The sequence below is a fragment of the Rhinopithecus roxellana genome, chromosome 15, assembly GCF_007565055.1.
Source record: "Rhinopithecus roxellana isolate Shanxi Qingling chromosome 15, ASM756505v1, whole genome shotgun sequence".
Lineage (NCBI taxonomy): Eukaryota > Metazoa > Chordata > Mammalia > Primates > Cercopithecidae > Rhinopithecus > Rhinopithecus roxellana.
The window spans coordinates 82344874-82362039 of NC_044563.1; the positions used below are offsets into that span (position 1 = coordinate 82344874).

Genomic DNA, 17166 nt, shown 5'->3' on the forward strand with positions numbered 1-17166 from the left:
TTTAACCAAAGTCTAAGTGATTAGTAGAAATTAATCTGGCAAAGATGGGAAGTGGGAATTTAATAAACAAAAATAATGTTGAGTTCTAAGAGCCATAAGAGATCTTGGTGCATCCAGGGAACTGTGAATAGTTTGCTACTCACCGAGAAGTAAAATGAAATGCATAAGCAATCATGGGTCAATATACAGATAAGATGTAAACCTTAAGCAGAAAGAAATTATTGATATTGATTTAATTATCATTGAGTTATCATTTACCTGTGGCAAAATGCAGATTTTAGGGGTTATATTTGGCTATCGAATTTGCTTATATAACCCATATCCCAACAAGATACAGTCAATTCTACCATAATATGAAATATGCATTCCTAAAAATCACCATTGCCACATAAAATCATGCAATAAAAGTCACATCATAAGGTTTAGCACAAAAATGAGACTGGGCAAAACATTCAAACACTTCATCAGTGACACATAAAAATAGGTAGGAGCCTAATAAAAACACTAGTGCAGTTTTACACATGTTAGGCGATTAGGAAGTTCATAAATGCTACGATAAATACGGCACTTTACCTTGAAAAAGGCCTGAAGCTGGCTTGTGTGGGAGTGGACATCAGAAGGGTTGCAGCTTGTGAGTTTTTGTGAGGTGGAGGAAGCAGGGTTATCTGAAAGCAAAGTGGATCTTATAAAAACTTTAAAACATAGGCATTCAGCATCAGGCTTTTATAAGCATAAAAATGAGCAGAACTATAGTCACTAGACATATTAGCAATTGTTCTTACTTGGACCAAAGCTTGGCCCAAAGAAGGAAAAATCTTTCTCTTGATTTTCTCATTGTCAAACTGAGGCAAACGGGTTCTTTCAAACTTTTATTGTATAATAAGGGTAGCCAAAGGAAAATAAACACAGGATAGAGGGATGTAAACAAGATGGCTTAATAATCAGAGGGGTCTGAACCCATCATGATTTATTTGTGTGAATGCTGTCTCAAAACAATTACTTTTTATAGGCTCAAAAATGGCAAGGCACTTGACTGGGTCCTTCACATTTTAACTCCCAACACAGCTCTTTGGTCTTTCTTTTTTGACACCTTTATCCCTGTGTTAATATCTAATCTAAAGCCTAATATCAGTGTCTGTTCTAAGAAAGCTGCTTTTTCTTTAGTTGAATAACACCTTTCAGATGAGACCTTATTTTATATCCACAGGGATGGGGACAGATCATATAAAATAACAAAGGAACACTAATCTGGTAGTTAAGTAACCTAAATTCTTGCCCTGGTTTTCTCACCAACTTAAATTCTGAAATCTCATCTGTGAAAATAAGGTGATTAACCTTGCCTGTCTTTAAGGTCCATTTAAGTTCAATACTTCTATGACCATTATTAACAAACATTATTGAGATCCTTCTAGGTGTAGAGTGTTTATCAAACAATCTATCCTCATTTTTAACAAGATAAGGAAGCTCAGAAAGGCCAAGTGACTTGCTAATGTCACACTTCCAGTAAATGGCAGAGCTCAGATTCACTTGCACATCTTGTCCACAACACAAATGTCTTTGCAAATGCCACACCGTTGTCCTTAAAAAAATGGCTATCATAAAACAGACAGAAAAGATCCCATGGGATGGACACCTGGGTGCCCAGTACCTCCACCCATTCAAGTGGTTTCCTTAGGACCTGTCATATTTTATAAGATCCTGGCAGCTTAGCCTCTGTTGGTTACTTCAGGGTGAGACATGACTCAAATTAGGAAAGTAAGACTCTTTCAAATAATTTGGAAATATGAAAGGAAGTTAGTATGTCTGAGATGATTGAAGCCATACAATAAAAAACTCAAAAGATGTTAGCAGCCGTGTTTCCTGCCAAGTGAAGAATGCCAGTTTTCAATGACAGACAGTGAAGCACAGAGGAAAAAGACTGATATGGTTTGGCTGTGTCCCCACCCAAATCTCATTTTGAATTGTAATTCCCATAAACTCCACATGTCTTGGTGGGGACCTGGTGGGAGGTAATTGAATCATGGGGGCAGTTACCCCCGTGCTGCTGTGCTCGTGATAGTGAGTGAGTTCTCATGAGATCTGATGGTTTTATAAGGGGCTTTTCCCCCTTTGACTCGGCACTTCTCCTTGCTGCCATGTGAAGAAGGATGTGTTTACTTCCACTTTCGTCATGATTGTAAGTTTCCTAAGGCCCCCTGCAGCCCTGCAGAACTGTGAGTCAATTAAACCACTTTCCTTTATAAATTAGCCAGTCTCAGGTATGTCTTTATTAGCAGTGTGAGAATGGACAAACACAGAGGGAGACTTCTGGTAGCATTTGGACCTGAGTTCTGGTTGCTTACGACATCCCGCTGCACACTGACCTTCAAACAGCTCAGTTATTCCTTCCTCCCTTGCACTCCATGTGCTAATAGGTCCCCTTTTTTGCTTTGATTGTTGAAGGACCGTATATTAGCTTCACAGGGCTATTGTAACCAATTACTACAAACTGAATGGCTTTAAAACAACAGAAATATATTCTCTCACAGTTCTGGAGTCCAGAAGTCCAAAATCGAGGTATTGAGAGGGTTAGTTCCTTCTGGAGGCTCTGGCAGAGGATTCGTTCTCTGTGTCTCTCAGCTTCTCGTGGCTGCTGGCAGCCCTCGGCATTCCTTGGCTTCAAGGCTCATCACTCCTGTCTCTGCCTCCATCTTCAGGTGGCCTCCCTGACTGTGTCTCTGTGTGTTTCCCCCTTTCTTTTCTCTTTCAGGTAATCTTGTTTTTGGGCTTAGGCTCCACCCTTATCCAGGACGATATCCTCTTGAGATGTTTAGCTTAACTGTATCTGCAAAGACCTTTTTCCAAACAAGGTCACATTCACAGGTTCTGGGAGCCTCTTCTGGGGGGCCACAATGGACCTCTAGCAAAAGAGAATTGCTAATTGTGTGGTGACTAGTTTCAAAGTTCAGTGCTATCCATCCTAGGGAAGTTTTCCATGTGTTTAATTACATTTTCCCTGCTGCTACTGCTACCTTTTTTTTTTTTTTTTTTTTTTTTCCTGTAAGGTCATTTAGACATTTAGCAAATATAGCACTATAATCTGAAGAATGAACTGTGTTGGCAAATATGTAAATACATCCATGAATATTTTAGATTTATCTCTTTGTGTTACAAAGGCAACAAGATGACCAAATGATCTCAATTTTCTTAATTCAGTGATGCCAGTGGTAGATAACTGCAGATAAGACAAACTATCCTATTCCACTTACATCTTCCATGCACTGCTGAAAATTCATTTGTGCCTTTTTATTGCTTCAGGGCTGGTATTATAACACCTTCAAGAATGGTTTACTAGAGAATTCTGATGTCTAGACACCACATAGGTATGCACTTATTTGTTTTGTTTTTGAATAAATAACAAAAAAGAGGAAGTGTGTTGGTGTTTAGTGTTTTGACCAATATAAATTGGCTTCTTTTCCAGGGAAATGTTCCCTAAAGTCAGTTTCCGTGTAACCAGCTATTTGCTGGGGTAACAAATTTACCCCATCCTGGAATCTCAAATAAAAAATCCATTGTAATGCCATTATATGACTGGTTTTATGTTTACTAGCAGCTGTCTTCCCATCTTCACTATTGTAGAGTAAAACTATTATACTGGTATTTTAAAAAATCCCATAACAACAACAAAAATACAAAGACCCTGGTTTACAAGAGGTGTTTTATTGGGAAAATACTACAGGATGGATTCAATAAAAAACAAAAACCATGCCTTCCGCTCAGTATAATCTTACGGATGCCGTCCATCTTCCTGATTCACTGCTGAGGTACTAGAAGGCATCCAAAAGGTTTAAACTTTGTGTTTTCTGTATTCTGACGGTTTCACAAGGCAATTTCCAAATGCATACTGTCTTTAGAAATAAAGTTTGAATTCAGACAGAGCTCATCTTGAATCAATCATACAAGCATTGTATCTGATAATAATATAGATTCTCCCAGAATGGATCCTATGATGCCACTTCCTTAAGACCCTTTACTTTGCTATGTTGTAACAGGTCTCCTTTGTGTATTATAGCACCCTGTTTTAACACAGTCAATCCAAAAATAGGAATGCCAAGCTCTTGCAACGTAAAATCTCTTAGCGTGGGACTAAAAAAGAAGATATAGCTTTCACAGAGGGACAAAAATGCTATAAACACGTGATGGCTGATTTGTTTGGGGTAGAGTTAATTACTTCTTTGTTAATTCCTGATACACTTTAGAAGGCCCTTTAACAACTCACTTTTGACTGTTTATGGATCTTTTTCTTTAAAGAGACGCAGATTATTAAGTTAAAAAAAAAGTCCACACTTTTTTCGTAGGTAACAGTTTTAGCTGACTTTATAATTTTCCATCCTCAAACTGACTTTATCCTTTTTAATGATGTTCATGCTCTTAATCAGGACTATATAAACAATCCATATTACAAATTTCATAAAGACATATGTGAACATTTAACAGGCTTTGGGAGACATTTGCAGTGTAGAATATCTAGTTGGATTTTCTTCCTTGGAGATTATTTTGTACTAGTAACAAGCAGAGAAAATATTTCCCACGCCTGTGAGTATTTAGGAGTTCCTTTGTATGCCTAGATCTTTTTCCCCCATACAGGGGAAGTGGTGTGCACTGGGGGTAGGCAGAAGAAAAATGACAAGGAGCAAAAGCTTTGCTGCTGTGGGATCAAATTCCAAGCAGAATTCCTTCATACACTTCCATTTCTGTGAAAGTGCGGTGTGGTGCTCGTTTTCACTGTATCTGCTCGCTTAATTGTTTCTGCCTGTTCATTTCATTCTTCAGTGCAAACATTAGCCTAAGGGACATCTGAAAATCAAAAGGTAGGCTTGAAGTTTAACAGGAAATGAACAGCGGTGTTGCTGCAATATTAAAGTAAAAGTTGAGAACCAATAAGAAATAGCCACAATTCTAAACTCAACACGTCTTTTCTCCTTTTTGTTGTTTCCTTTGCTCTCCCAAATGTCAAGATTAAAGAAAAACATTCCATGGTTTCTACATGTTTACATTGCAAGGGTGTATAAAGGATGCTGTGAGGTATGCATTAAAATAACTTATCCCAGATACAGTAAAGATCCAGAGATTTTGAATTATTATGCAGGAATATATAAAATCCAGCACAGATTTCCTGACAGCTATAATTATTTAATTCTTTTAGAATTATCTTTTTCCACCCCCAAACCTCCTCTTGCCAGAATTGTTGAGATAATTAAGGAAGTGGTGGGAAGGTTAGAATCTGAACCATTTCAAAACCAAAACTGACCCGATAATTGTCCAATTCTGTTTCACTTACAATGCAGGACTATGACTTCTGTGTCTGCATGTGTGTGCTAAAGTTTGACCTCTGGTAGGGAAATTGTCTTCAGACAGAATAGAACTTGAACTTCAGAAGTCCAATGGTCCCCATTGTAGTTGCCCATTTACACTCAACGTAGCATAGCTTAATTGTCACAATGATCACTTATGCTAAATGCTGGTATTCTAACAGCTTAAGGTGAACTGTTGTTACTGTCCATCTTTTCTCTGATCGCTGAGACAAAAGATCAAACAGAAATATTTTTAAAAACACTCTCAGAGGATCTCAGCTTAAAATACTGCCTCTTTTACAACCACATTCTCCATCTTAACAAGGAAATCAAACAATTCAAGGGGAGCAAAGCAAAGAAATCCACAGAGAAAAGTTGTTTAAAATTGCCCACTGGATACAGCCATGGTAAGAGTTGAATAATGAGGTGGAAAAATATCAGACTTAAAAAAAAAGTCTAGATGTTTTAACATACAAAAGTTATTACACCATTTATTTTTGGAAATAATTTGGGTTAATCCAAATAGCCATGATGAGGAATAGTCAAATAACAAGTAATTACCTTTTCCTGCCTTTGAAGAACAATGGATTTGGGATGAATCCAAATTTGTAAAAAGCAATCATGATTTTATATTCAATTATCTCACGGAAAGATCTCTGCAGTTTTGCATTAGTTTGTTGATGCTATACTTCATGGGCATTGCACACTTGGAGAAATAATTTAATCAAAAGTTATTAATGTATTCAATTATTCATTGATTATGTATGGCACTCATTAGTTTTAAGAATAGCAGGACAACAGAACTATTGATTAGAAAAAACATTTTTGGAAGAAAAACTGGCTCTCTTAGCTACCTTTGCAGTGGTCATTCTCCGTGGAGAATGTAATCATTTGGCTGTTTCTATTGCCGGAGTGGAAGCGGTTTTTGTGGTGGTGGGTGGGAGCGTGACACTAGGTATATGTCTGAAATGGGGAAGCAAGGCAAATAGACAAATTGCAAGTTAAATACTTTAGAAGGGCGGGGGACGTATTTTTACAGGTATCAGTTATTGTCTTTACAAGTAATAAATAATGCTAAATAAAACATGTAACTAAACGGGCATTAAAGACCTTTTACATACATAGAAGACAAGAAAAGCTTTTTTTCCTCCTATGCTGCAGACTGCAGGCATTTTCCTCTGCCTCTGTCAAGTGTAATTCTTTCTTGATGAATGACAAGGCAGGATAATAGGCTGTGGTCTCCATGGCAACCAGACAGCAGCACTGTGTGCCTAGCATTTTTTCATCTGAAAATGAAACCAGAAGCAAAGAAAAGCTGAAAATGTAACCAACAGATTAACTGATACAAAAAAAGAAAAGAAAGAAAGGAAGAAAAAGGAACAAAAAAGCAAGTTAGATTACAAGCAATTAAAATTACAGTACCTAGTCTTTCCCTCTCTCTCTCTCACACACACACTGACTAGCTATTAAATACTATTTGAGAAACATGAAACAATCATGTTTTATCTTTATTTTTCAAAATGCTTCATTTGTTTTTGAAATCTAGGAAGAATCGATTTTTAAAGGGCCGTTTAAATTCTTTAATCGCTGAAATTTATGAAGCTTTCTGTATTGTGTTTGTATTGGAATTTCGAAATTCCTTTTCTCTCTAGCGCCCATTCCTGAACTATCCAGAAACCAAATGCTTAACGTGCAACAGTTTTTTCCGGACGCAGAGTTGGTGGGTGGGGTGAGGAAAGCAAGGTGATTTGAAACTGAGAAATAAGAAGCCAATATTATATCAACACTCACGGATTCTATAGACTTCACTCACTGTATTTACTAAGTAATCAGAGTTGCTTTTCTGTTCAGCAAAAAAAGAACGCTGCAATTTTCTGCTATATCCCCATTCCTAAGCGTAAGAAGGCTCCTGAATCCTCATTCAACATATTGTATGTTCTGCCCATATCATTTCCTTTCATTTACTGATCTCAAAACTTGTATTGAAACTTTCCTGTGAGATGTTCTCGGGATCTACTGAACACAAATAAAAGAAAACAGACATAAAGGAGTATTTTCTGAGAGCTGCCGTCCCTTTACACCTCAGGTTTGGTAGAGGCAAAGAACACTGAGCTGGAAGTTAGAGGACAAAAGTCCTGTGAGGGGTGCAGCTTTGCAACTGCAGACCAGTGAGCACAGAAGAGCAAACCAAACAGGCCTCAGAATCAACATCCTTGAGTTTGAATCTTAGCTCCATCCTTTTGGTAATCATAGTTTTCATAATAGGTAATATGATAATAGGTATCTGTTACAAATGAACCAGAGAGTTCTTAAACTCTCTGAGCATCAGTAGTTTGCATCTTTAAAACGGGCAAATCTCACCTACACTATGGGAAGGAGAGGATTCATGAGATCATCTGTTGAGTGTCTGGTATATAATAGGAGTCACTTAAAGATTCCTCCTTCCGGTAATCAAAACACCCAGTTTTCTAATATGTGTAATAGAAATGTCTGTATATAGTGTGTGTGTGTGTGTGTGTGTGTATGTGTGTGTGTGAGAGAGAGAGAATGTATACATAACCACCTGTTTTGGGATGATGTAAATCAAATAAGTTACTCTATGTGAAATGATTCAAGGGTACAATGTGCTATGAAAATGGAAGATGGTGTCACCAAGAGATGTTGACAAACTTCTTTTCCAGAAAAATCCTAAAGAAAGGTGTCCGATTCCAACCTGCCCTGAGGCAGTGAAAAAGATTGACCAGCTAAGTCAGGGCTTCTATCGCAGGAACTTTCCCTTTATGACCGGAAGACTGAAATGTGAAAGAGCCCCACAGGGCAAGTTCCGGGAAGATGGTGAGCACACGGGGGCGTCTGAGCAGGCCAGGGCCATGGATCCCACGAGCCTCCACACAGAGCAAGCACTCCTGTCCTCCCTCTAACGTACCCAGCGTCTGCGCCGGCCACCCACAGAAAGGCCTCATAAATCCTTCCTTTGTCCCCATTTCCCCAACACACACAAATGCAAAGTGAACAGTTGGATCAAAGCTTTTAATGTGCTTTGTACTGTTTTATTTGAAGAGATCAGGTCTGATATTTGAGAGGAAGAGTCCATCTGGCTGGGCTGAGCTCAAGGAGCCTCAGACAAATTGTAAACAAGACCGGGGTACAAGCTCCTCTCACAGCCCACAGCCTGCCACTGCCATTGCCAAAGCACTATCTCATGCTAGCCAGGTTTTCCTGACTATTGATGCAAAAGGAGCTTAGTTACCAAAATGGACCCTCTTACAGGTTTTCCTAAACTTTTCTAGCACATCTTGCAGATTACCACTGGCAGCTTCTAATGGCCTAACACCACATCTGTATTTTTAATTTTCCCACAGTAGATATCATGGTGCATTACATAGTGTTAAGATTCTCTGTTGTTCAAATAAACTCCCCTAGTAGAGTGAGAATGTGAAGATTGAAGATTGGAGAGAAGGGAATAATTACTTTATTAAATGCAATGTACATTTCTAAAAAGTAAAATTAAAGCTTACATTGTTTACTACTTTGAGAATACAAAGAAGAGACATATTAGTTGCATTTCTTCTGTCTCAGCATTTATCACACTTCATATAATCATTCATGCAGTTATCTGTTCTTGCTGGATTGTGAGCTCTTTGCAGAGGGAGCCATGCCTATTTTGCTTCTTGACACATCCCTAGGACTTAACAGGTACTAGGTGTATGGTAGGAACTTAATAAATATTTGTCAGTTAGATGACTGAACTTTGAAGTCAGACACACCTATATTTGTACCGTTGTTTCACAACTCCCTAGTCCTAACCATGAGCACCTTTATTTATCTGAGCCTAATTTCTTCTCTGTAAAATAAGGTGATAATTCTTCACATAATCGTTGTGATTTCTAAATAAGACACACGATATTTGAAAATGCTTAGTGCCTAGCATAACATAGTAGATATACAACAGCTATTAGTTTTTCTTTAAAAAATTTAATCTGCTGTGATAAATTTTTAGTGAGTTGCTTGCCATTCCAAAAGATCTTTCCTGATAGTCTTTGGAAACCCATACAATGCTGGTGGAGGAGTAATAGGTTTATAAAAGACTCATTCCTCAAAAAGTGTGTATGTGACCCTAAAAGTGTGTATATTACATGTCACCATGTCTTTTGCAAGCACAGAAGAGCAAATGTCATCTGTAATTAACTAGAACAAGGAAGGTTTGAATTTGATTGGAAAGACCAGGATGGAAAGTGAATGTAGACCCCTGGGGTTGCAGAGGGTGAAGGACCAGAAATAAATGCACAGCAGTAGAGCCATTAATCTAGGGATGACCACCTGTGTTGGAGTATCTGGAGAACAAATCACGGATAGCAAAATTGGTCTGAGGCACAAGACAAGTAGGATGCACACAACATCAGTTGAAATCAAAGATAAAACTAACATTCAGGCAACATTTATTAAGCACTCACTGCATATGGGAAAATGAATAGGTGCATTCACATATGTGTATCCCTAAACTTAGGAGGCAGTTACACAGCAGTAAAGCACAGATTCAAAAATCAGATGCCAGGGTTTCTGTCCAGGCTCTTCTACTTAATGGTATGACTGGCACATTTTTAAAATTCTCATATCACAATTTCCTCACCTGTAAAAGGGGGATAACAATAGTACCTACCTCAAAAAATGGTTGTGGTCATTAAGTGATTCAATACACATAAAAACACTTAGAACAGGGTCTGCACATAGAAAGGATTCAATAAATTTTAATTATTGTGGATTGATTTATATTCATTCATATTTTTAACCTTTGTTAGAGCTAACAGAGATTGTCAACTTATGACAGAAAAGAGGTCTAGACCTGGGATCAGAAGACTTGGGTTTGAAAAATCAGTTCTGCCACTTGCAAGCCTCAGTTTCCTCATCTGAAAGTAGAAGGAAGAAGACCTGACTTGAAAGATGTGCAGATGTGCTGTGAGTTGTCTATTTATTTAAAGAGACCAAGATCAAGTGTGTCAGTTGAGAAGCAAATGATACACAGAGTTTTAAACTGCAGGCAATGAGTATCAGGGACACTTGGTAGATGATTTCAGGCCAGAGCAGCAGAGGTTAAAGTCCCCGTCCTTGGACACTAAGGAATAGGGAATCAAACAGTCAGAGACAGGAGTCTCCAACATCAGCACAACAGCCAACTTAACCCTGAGACAGAGTGGTGCTAAATTACTTTTCCAAACTCACAATTCAGATGAGGTCACCATTCTCCAAGGCCTCCAATGACTCCACCCTGGCCTAAGAATAAAAATCTAAGCTCCTGTGACCAGCATTCAATTTCTTCCAGGACCTGCTTTCAGTCTTCAGTTTCTACACCATGTTCCTTTTGAGATCACTAAGATATTGACTATTTACTATACACACACATGACTTTCTACAGATAGAGGTACAAGCTTTTGATCTCACTCTTGCTTGCATCTAGAACACAGTTTCTTCCCATCTCCACCTGTCCAAGTTTCCCATAACCATCAAGTCTCAGCTAAAGGCTGCTTCCTCTATAAATCTTTCTCCAGTCCTCCAAGCTTGAAGGGCTCTCTTGGGCACTGAACAGTTTCTATTTTGTATTAGAATCATGTATGTTTCTATATTTGCCTGTTATCCCCTAAACCATTACAAGTTTCTTTAATCGGTAGAGTTTTTAGCTGTTTCACCCTTGTTTGCTTGAAAAGGGGTTGAAACAGCAATCATTAAATGTATATTTTTTGTTATTTGTTTGATGGCTGTATGGAATATATGAATGAATTAGTGAGTAAAGGAAAAAGCAAATCTGTAATTCCCCGACCTATCACTAGGTTTGGTTTTATAATAAAAACGAGGCTGATCATAGATGTATTAGTAATAAGAAGAAGAATGAATTATTATTGTTTCATATTATGAGCCATGCTTGAGCTAAGAGGTAGCGATGCAGGGGTGAGTAAACCATACCCTTCTCCCTTCTCTCGAGGAAAGTCCTATGGGAGGAGCATGCATTTATCAAATCATTGTCAAAATACATAATTACAAACCATGAATGGTATAAAGAAAAACATTACAGCAAGTTATGAGAACACAAGCGAAGGGACAGGATCTAATTGGGAGGAGGTCAAAGAAGGCTTTCTTGAGGAGTCGATGTTTCTATTCAGATTTGAAATGATGATAGCAGTTGCTCATGGGCAGAGCAGTGACTTGACTGCAGGGGACTGAATAGAATGGCCATTAAAGGTGTTTTACTCTGCAATCAGATGTTTCTGGGATCGTGAAGGTGGGAAGTGGTCTAGCATCTGTGCTAATAATTTTCAGTGTGTGTGGAAAATAAAGTAGGCAGACAATAAGAAGGATGGTCCAGAGAAGAACATGATAAAGGAGGACAGAGATCAGGCTGGGAGAGGGGAGGAAATAGCTCAATGAATAAATAATAAACCTGAAGAAGTAAAAAAACTAAAAACAAGGCAAAACAGAGGAAATGGTGAGTGTACCACCAATATCAGTCCTGAGCAGCTCAGATAAAACCCACAAACCTTTAACCGAGAAGTATATCTTTGTTTGCAGTTAAACTTTCTGCATCTAGAATTTAAGGAAAGAATTTTGGCTAAAAGGAAATTCTAAACTGGTGAAGGAAATTCTAAGTTGGTCTTTCATTAGATGGAATTAAATGCCAGGGGTTGGGGCTAGCCTCTCTGCATCTTTTGCTGGGGCCAGATATCTATTTGTAAACATACGTGTAGTTGAACTTAGGAAAACAAATGGGATGGCTGAAGGTTGCACTGGAGAAGGAGAAGGCAAGTGGAGTTATATAGATGACCTCTAAGCTCCAGATTGGTGATTAAAATCTTAAGTATTTAAAAAGCAAAGGGAGAAGGTGCATCTGGAACTCTGATCCACTGTATTAATGATTCTATTGTCACGTGAACCTTTTAGGATACAGACTGGTATCCTTGGCCTCATGTACGTTCCTCAAAAGTAGCATGTTTTCTGGTCCTCCTGTGTGGATGGAATGAATGTCTCTAGCTCTGCTGGCACAGCAATGATGGAGACACAGGAGCAAGATCCTGTTTCTGGTCACATCTGTTAATAAACTTCAGTGGCATTGGGCTTGAAGGCAAGTGACAGAAACCAAAGGGCACAGAATGTCCTGGTTACTGGAGCAAAGTAGGAAGCAGAGCTGCAGAAACAAAAGGTAAGCTTTGTTTGCTTAACAGTCTTCCCAGACAAATTGTGTTGAAAAATATAATAAGAGTGATTTAGCCTGGGTTCCTCCCTTCACCCCTGCTAGTTTGCCATGGTGTCAAAGAAAAAAAAAAAAAATCAATCATTGGAGAATCCTTCCCTGAGCAGTGAAGTCTTGTCAGTCTTCTAGGTTCCTTTATTAAAGCCCTAATACCCATGGGAGGACCCCACCTCATTAAATAATATGTTAGAGAAATGTTACTCTATCAGGTACTCTCTAACAGGTACAGAGAGCTGAGCTCAAGACCCTAAAGGGAAGAGACATAGGACAGAGCTAAGGGTTAGGCAGAGCATTACCACATGGGAGAATGCTGGAGAAAATTCTGTCCAACTTCACAAGGGAGGGTCAACCAGGGCCTCAATTGTATAAAGAGCCTCTGTTGGCTCCCAGTAAATAACTCCTGGCCCAACACAAAGTCACTGTATGTGCAAACATTTTATTCACAGAGCAGTCACTTGCATCAATTATCCAATAAAAATGTGCACATATTTGGGGCACTTGCTCTTTAGTATTCATGGGACTTCACATGGTCAGACATTTAGCCAGATGCAAGAAAAGTGATTATCAACTACATACAAAATAAAAAGCGTGAGAGACTTCCTCGCTGCAAACATGATTGCCTCATCCCATGCTTTTGTGAATGGGCATTACTGACTGGCATTCAGACCCCATAAGTAAATTGGCCAATGAGAACTCAGCAATGCTCTGATTGAAAGCTGATCACACACACAGAAGAAATGCCAATATGCAAAACCTGATAGCAGGATTTTAAAAATTCTCTAGAGCAGAACGTATAAACTGAAGAATCAGGTAAAAGGTGAATTCATGGTTATTAGCTAATAACAAGACTATGATTATTGCAAAACATCTTGGACAATGCAGGATGGTGAGTTAGGGCTGAAAATGGAAACAAATAGTTTTTTAAAAAGGTAAAAATGAATGACTCAGGAAGAAGGTAACTTTTTTTTTATATGACTTTCTTTTAGGGTTCAAAGGCTACTTATAATATTTTTCTCAGCATTGATTTTAAGGTTATTTCACTTCTGGAGTCAATGTGGTTGTACATTCAGTGAACTTGATACTTCACTGTAGATCTGTTTTCTCTAAAATGTCTAAAAAAAGCCCCGGTGACCCACCATGGTGGGGGGTTCTCAAACTCAGCACTTCATCTCAATTAAGAGATTCAGTGGGGAATGAGCCTTTTCAAAGAAGATGCTGAAAACCGAAAATGAAGAAGATAATCTTCTTACGTAGTATGATTCTATAATCAGCTGGTTTGGACTTGGCATTCAAGATGTCGTAAACTCAATCCTTATATAGATCAGTTAGTTTCTACTCCACAAACACTTGTCTGTCCTCACTATGTACCGTAATCTCAGATAGTCCAGGCTAAGTCCAGCTGGCCACCTACCAAATGCCATTGTTTAAAGAGAACAGGGCCATTATTTAAGGAAAGTGTGGGTGACTGACTCCCTGTGTGTCTTTAACATGTGTCTTCACCTAAATGTAGGTGAGTTAAAGCTTGATATATAAAGGAAAGAGCATATTATTACTTAAGTAAATGGACTATCTAGGGGATAGAAGCATAAGTCGAAGAATGTGAATATTTCCACCACTGCCAGTGATTCCCTTGCAAATACGTTTTTGGCATATTTGGTATAATTATCCATGAGAACAGATGGAATGGGATCACAGGTAACTCAACCTTTTTGGTAATCAGAAAGTCATTTCTATTTGATTTTGGAATACATTGTTTACCACTCCTACACAGGCAAACCTTCTTCATTATGTTCAACTTAACTTAAACCTGTATTTCCATGTCCGCTAGAAGGCATTAGATGTAATCCTTTATGCAATCTCTCTCAAATTTTCATCTTTTACTTTCTTCTAGATATTTTCTCTAGTCTCTTCATCTTCCCACTGTCCCCCGATGCTTGAATCGGCAGAAATTCACACCATTAATTTTCCAGAGACCAAATGTTACTAAGGGTCAGCATTTTTTACATGTCTGTTTCCCCTAATGAGGTAAGCTCTTTGACGACAAGGATTATGTATTATTCATCTTTGTATTCCCAGGACATAGTAGGTCCTAAATTAATGTTTATTGAATGAATTAAGTATAAAAATATGTAACAACTCATTAAAATATTTTGCGAGTCAATTCTATAATTTCTTAAACTGTTAGTTTAGCATAAAGCATTACATTGCTCTGGGCAAGCAGGTAAGTGGCTATTTCCAAGGCAGATTTATATTTAATTGGATATAATGTATTCTAATGATTTGAATTGATTTGGTTAGTCTAATTTGGATGAAAGACACTCAGTCCATTGGTGTTATTTATTTCCTTGGTGGTAATAAATGAGATTCCTTCTAATACCTTGCTGATGGCAATTTGTGTGTCAGTGGAACAGTTGGAGCCTTTCACTTTTGCAATAATGGTTTAGGGGCAAACAATAAGACCCTTAAAAACCTATCTAATCCAACTTTATGGCCTTATAAGCTGTCAGGCTCTTCACTATTTTGTCATGATGGGAAGACAAGACAGGATGTAAGAAAAGCAGAGAGGGGACCGTGGGGCTTAAGGAGCCAAAGGACTTTGAGATCATGTAAATAATAAAATTGGTAGGTGGAGAAACTGCTTTCCCTCTAATCTCTATTTCTCATTTTTGCAAGTGGAAGTATGTACATAAAATCAAGCAAATGATAAATGTAGAAATTCCTAATTATCTTGTGAATAGCAAGATTGGAAACAATGAAACAATGTCCTAATCAACTTGTAGAGGCAGAAAGCTATTTTACTACAAGAGGTAAAATTTTGGGACACACTGCACCCACATTAATATGCTTAGTAAACCGAAAGCCAGAGGTAGGATCTCAGTGTAAAGACATTACCTGTGGTGATAAAAATAAAGGTCCAGGGGTGGGCGCAGTGGCTCAGGCCTGTAATCCCAGCCCTTTGGGAGGCCGAGGCAGGTGGATCAGTTGAGGTTAGGAATTCGAGGTGAGCCTGGCCGACACAGTGAAACCCCATCTCTACTAAAAATACAAAAATTAGCAAGGTGTGGTGGCTCTTGTCTGTAAACCCAGCTATTCGGGAGGCTGAGACAGGAGAACAGCTTGAACCTGGGTGGCGGAGGTTGCAGTTAGCCGAAATTGCGCCATTGCATTCCAACCTGGGTGACAGAACGAGATTCCACCTCAAAAATAAAATAAAATAAAATAAAAATAAACAAATAAAAGTCTAGGTAAAAGACTTCGAGTTTTTCATATTGTTTGAAGAGAATGATTTAAATCAGCCACAGCCAATAACAATTTGGACTCAAAATCAAGCAAATTTATCCCTTTTAAACAGTGTATTAGTAGGCCGAGGCAGTTCACCTTGATTCAATGAACTGAACTGGACTTTGGATTTTAAAATTTACAAAAAATCCTCCAAAAATTCAGACAGACTTGTGAACCAGGAGTCAGGAAAACTGGGTTCAAGTGTTGTCCTGCATGTCTTCATGGTATCTGCTCAATATTCCTACCCCAAATATTTCCTTTACCAAAATGAGATAATATCATATGACTACTAGGCAGACAAACTAAATAATAGATGAAAACATGTTGCTCTAACCCTTTGAGAGAAATCACTAAAATATAAGGAGTTTGTATTTTTATTACATCAGAATTACCTACAGCCCAGTATCTAGTTCCAGCTAAGGATAGATTCAGAAACAGTTCAGAGAAAAGCTACCCTGATGTTAAGAGTTCTAGAAATAGATGGTATTTTTTAAAAAAGTTAAAAGAATTGGCCGGGCGGGGTGGCTCAACCTGTAATCCCAGCACTTTGGGAGGCCGAGACGGGCGGATCTCGAGGTCAGGAGATCGAGACCATCCTGGCTAACACTGTGAAACCCCGTCTCTACTAAAAAATACAAAAAACTAGCTGGGCGAGGTGGCGGGCGCCTGTAGTCCCAGCTACTCGGGAGGCTGAGGCAGGAGAATGGCGTGAACCCGGGAGGCGGAGCTTGCAGTAAGCCGAGATCCGGCCACTGCACTCCAGCCCGGGCGACAGAGCGAGACTCCGTCTCAAAAAAAAAAAAAAAAAAAGAACTGGGATTATTTATCCTATGGAAGACATGGTTGAGAAAGGATGAAATCATGGTTTAGAATTAGAGCAATGTTTCTCAAAGTGTGGTCCCAGGACCTACAACAGCAGCAACCCCTAGAAACTTAGAAAAAATGTAAATCCCAGGCCTCTATCCCATACCTGCTGGATCAGTAACTCTGGAGGAGACCTGACAACCTGTGGTTTACCAGCTCTCCAAGGTGATTTTGATGCACAGTCTAGTTGAAGAACCACTTGGTGAATATGAGTAGTGGTCTTGTGGACAATAGTGAAAGTGAATAGTGATACTCATTGAAACAGAAAAGAAGGGTTGGGACGGCTTTTAAGTATTTAATCTTTTCCCCTGTCAAATAAACCAGACAGCAAAAGAGGAAAGTATGCAAGTAACTCAAGGAAAAAACATAGAAACCATCTAGAAAAGGCTCCTTCTTTCCTTCCTTCCTTCCTTCCTTCCTTCCTTCCTTCCTTCCTTCCTTCCTTCC

The 17166-nt window shown here is 38.7% G+C and overlaps 1 protein-coding gene across 2 annotated transcripts in view; it reads right to left on the bottom strand.

The window, feature by feature from the left end:
- The window catches only part of LOC115893617, a 72532-nt gene that overhangs the window by 33820 nt on the left and 21546 nt on the right, over positions 1-17166 (bottom strand). Inside the window, exons 2-3 of one of the 2 annotated variants that reach the window (XM_030918499.1) lie at positions 6455-6619; positions 574-665 (exon numbers count right to left, since the gene is read on the bottom strand). In XM_030918499.1, coding sequence (XP_030774359.1) covers positions 574-665; positions 6455-6619 — 257 coding nt within the window. The remainder of the gene's footprint in view (positions 1-573; positions 666-6454; positions 6620-17166) is intronic. The other variant, XR_004053694.1, reaches the window with a different exon arrangement.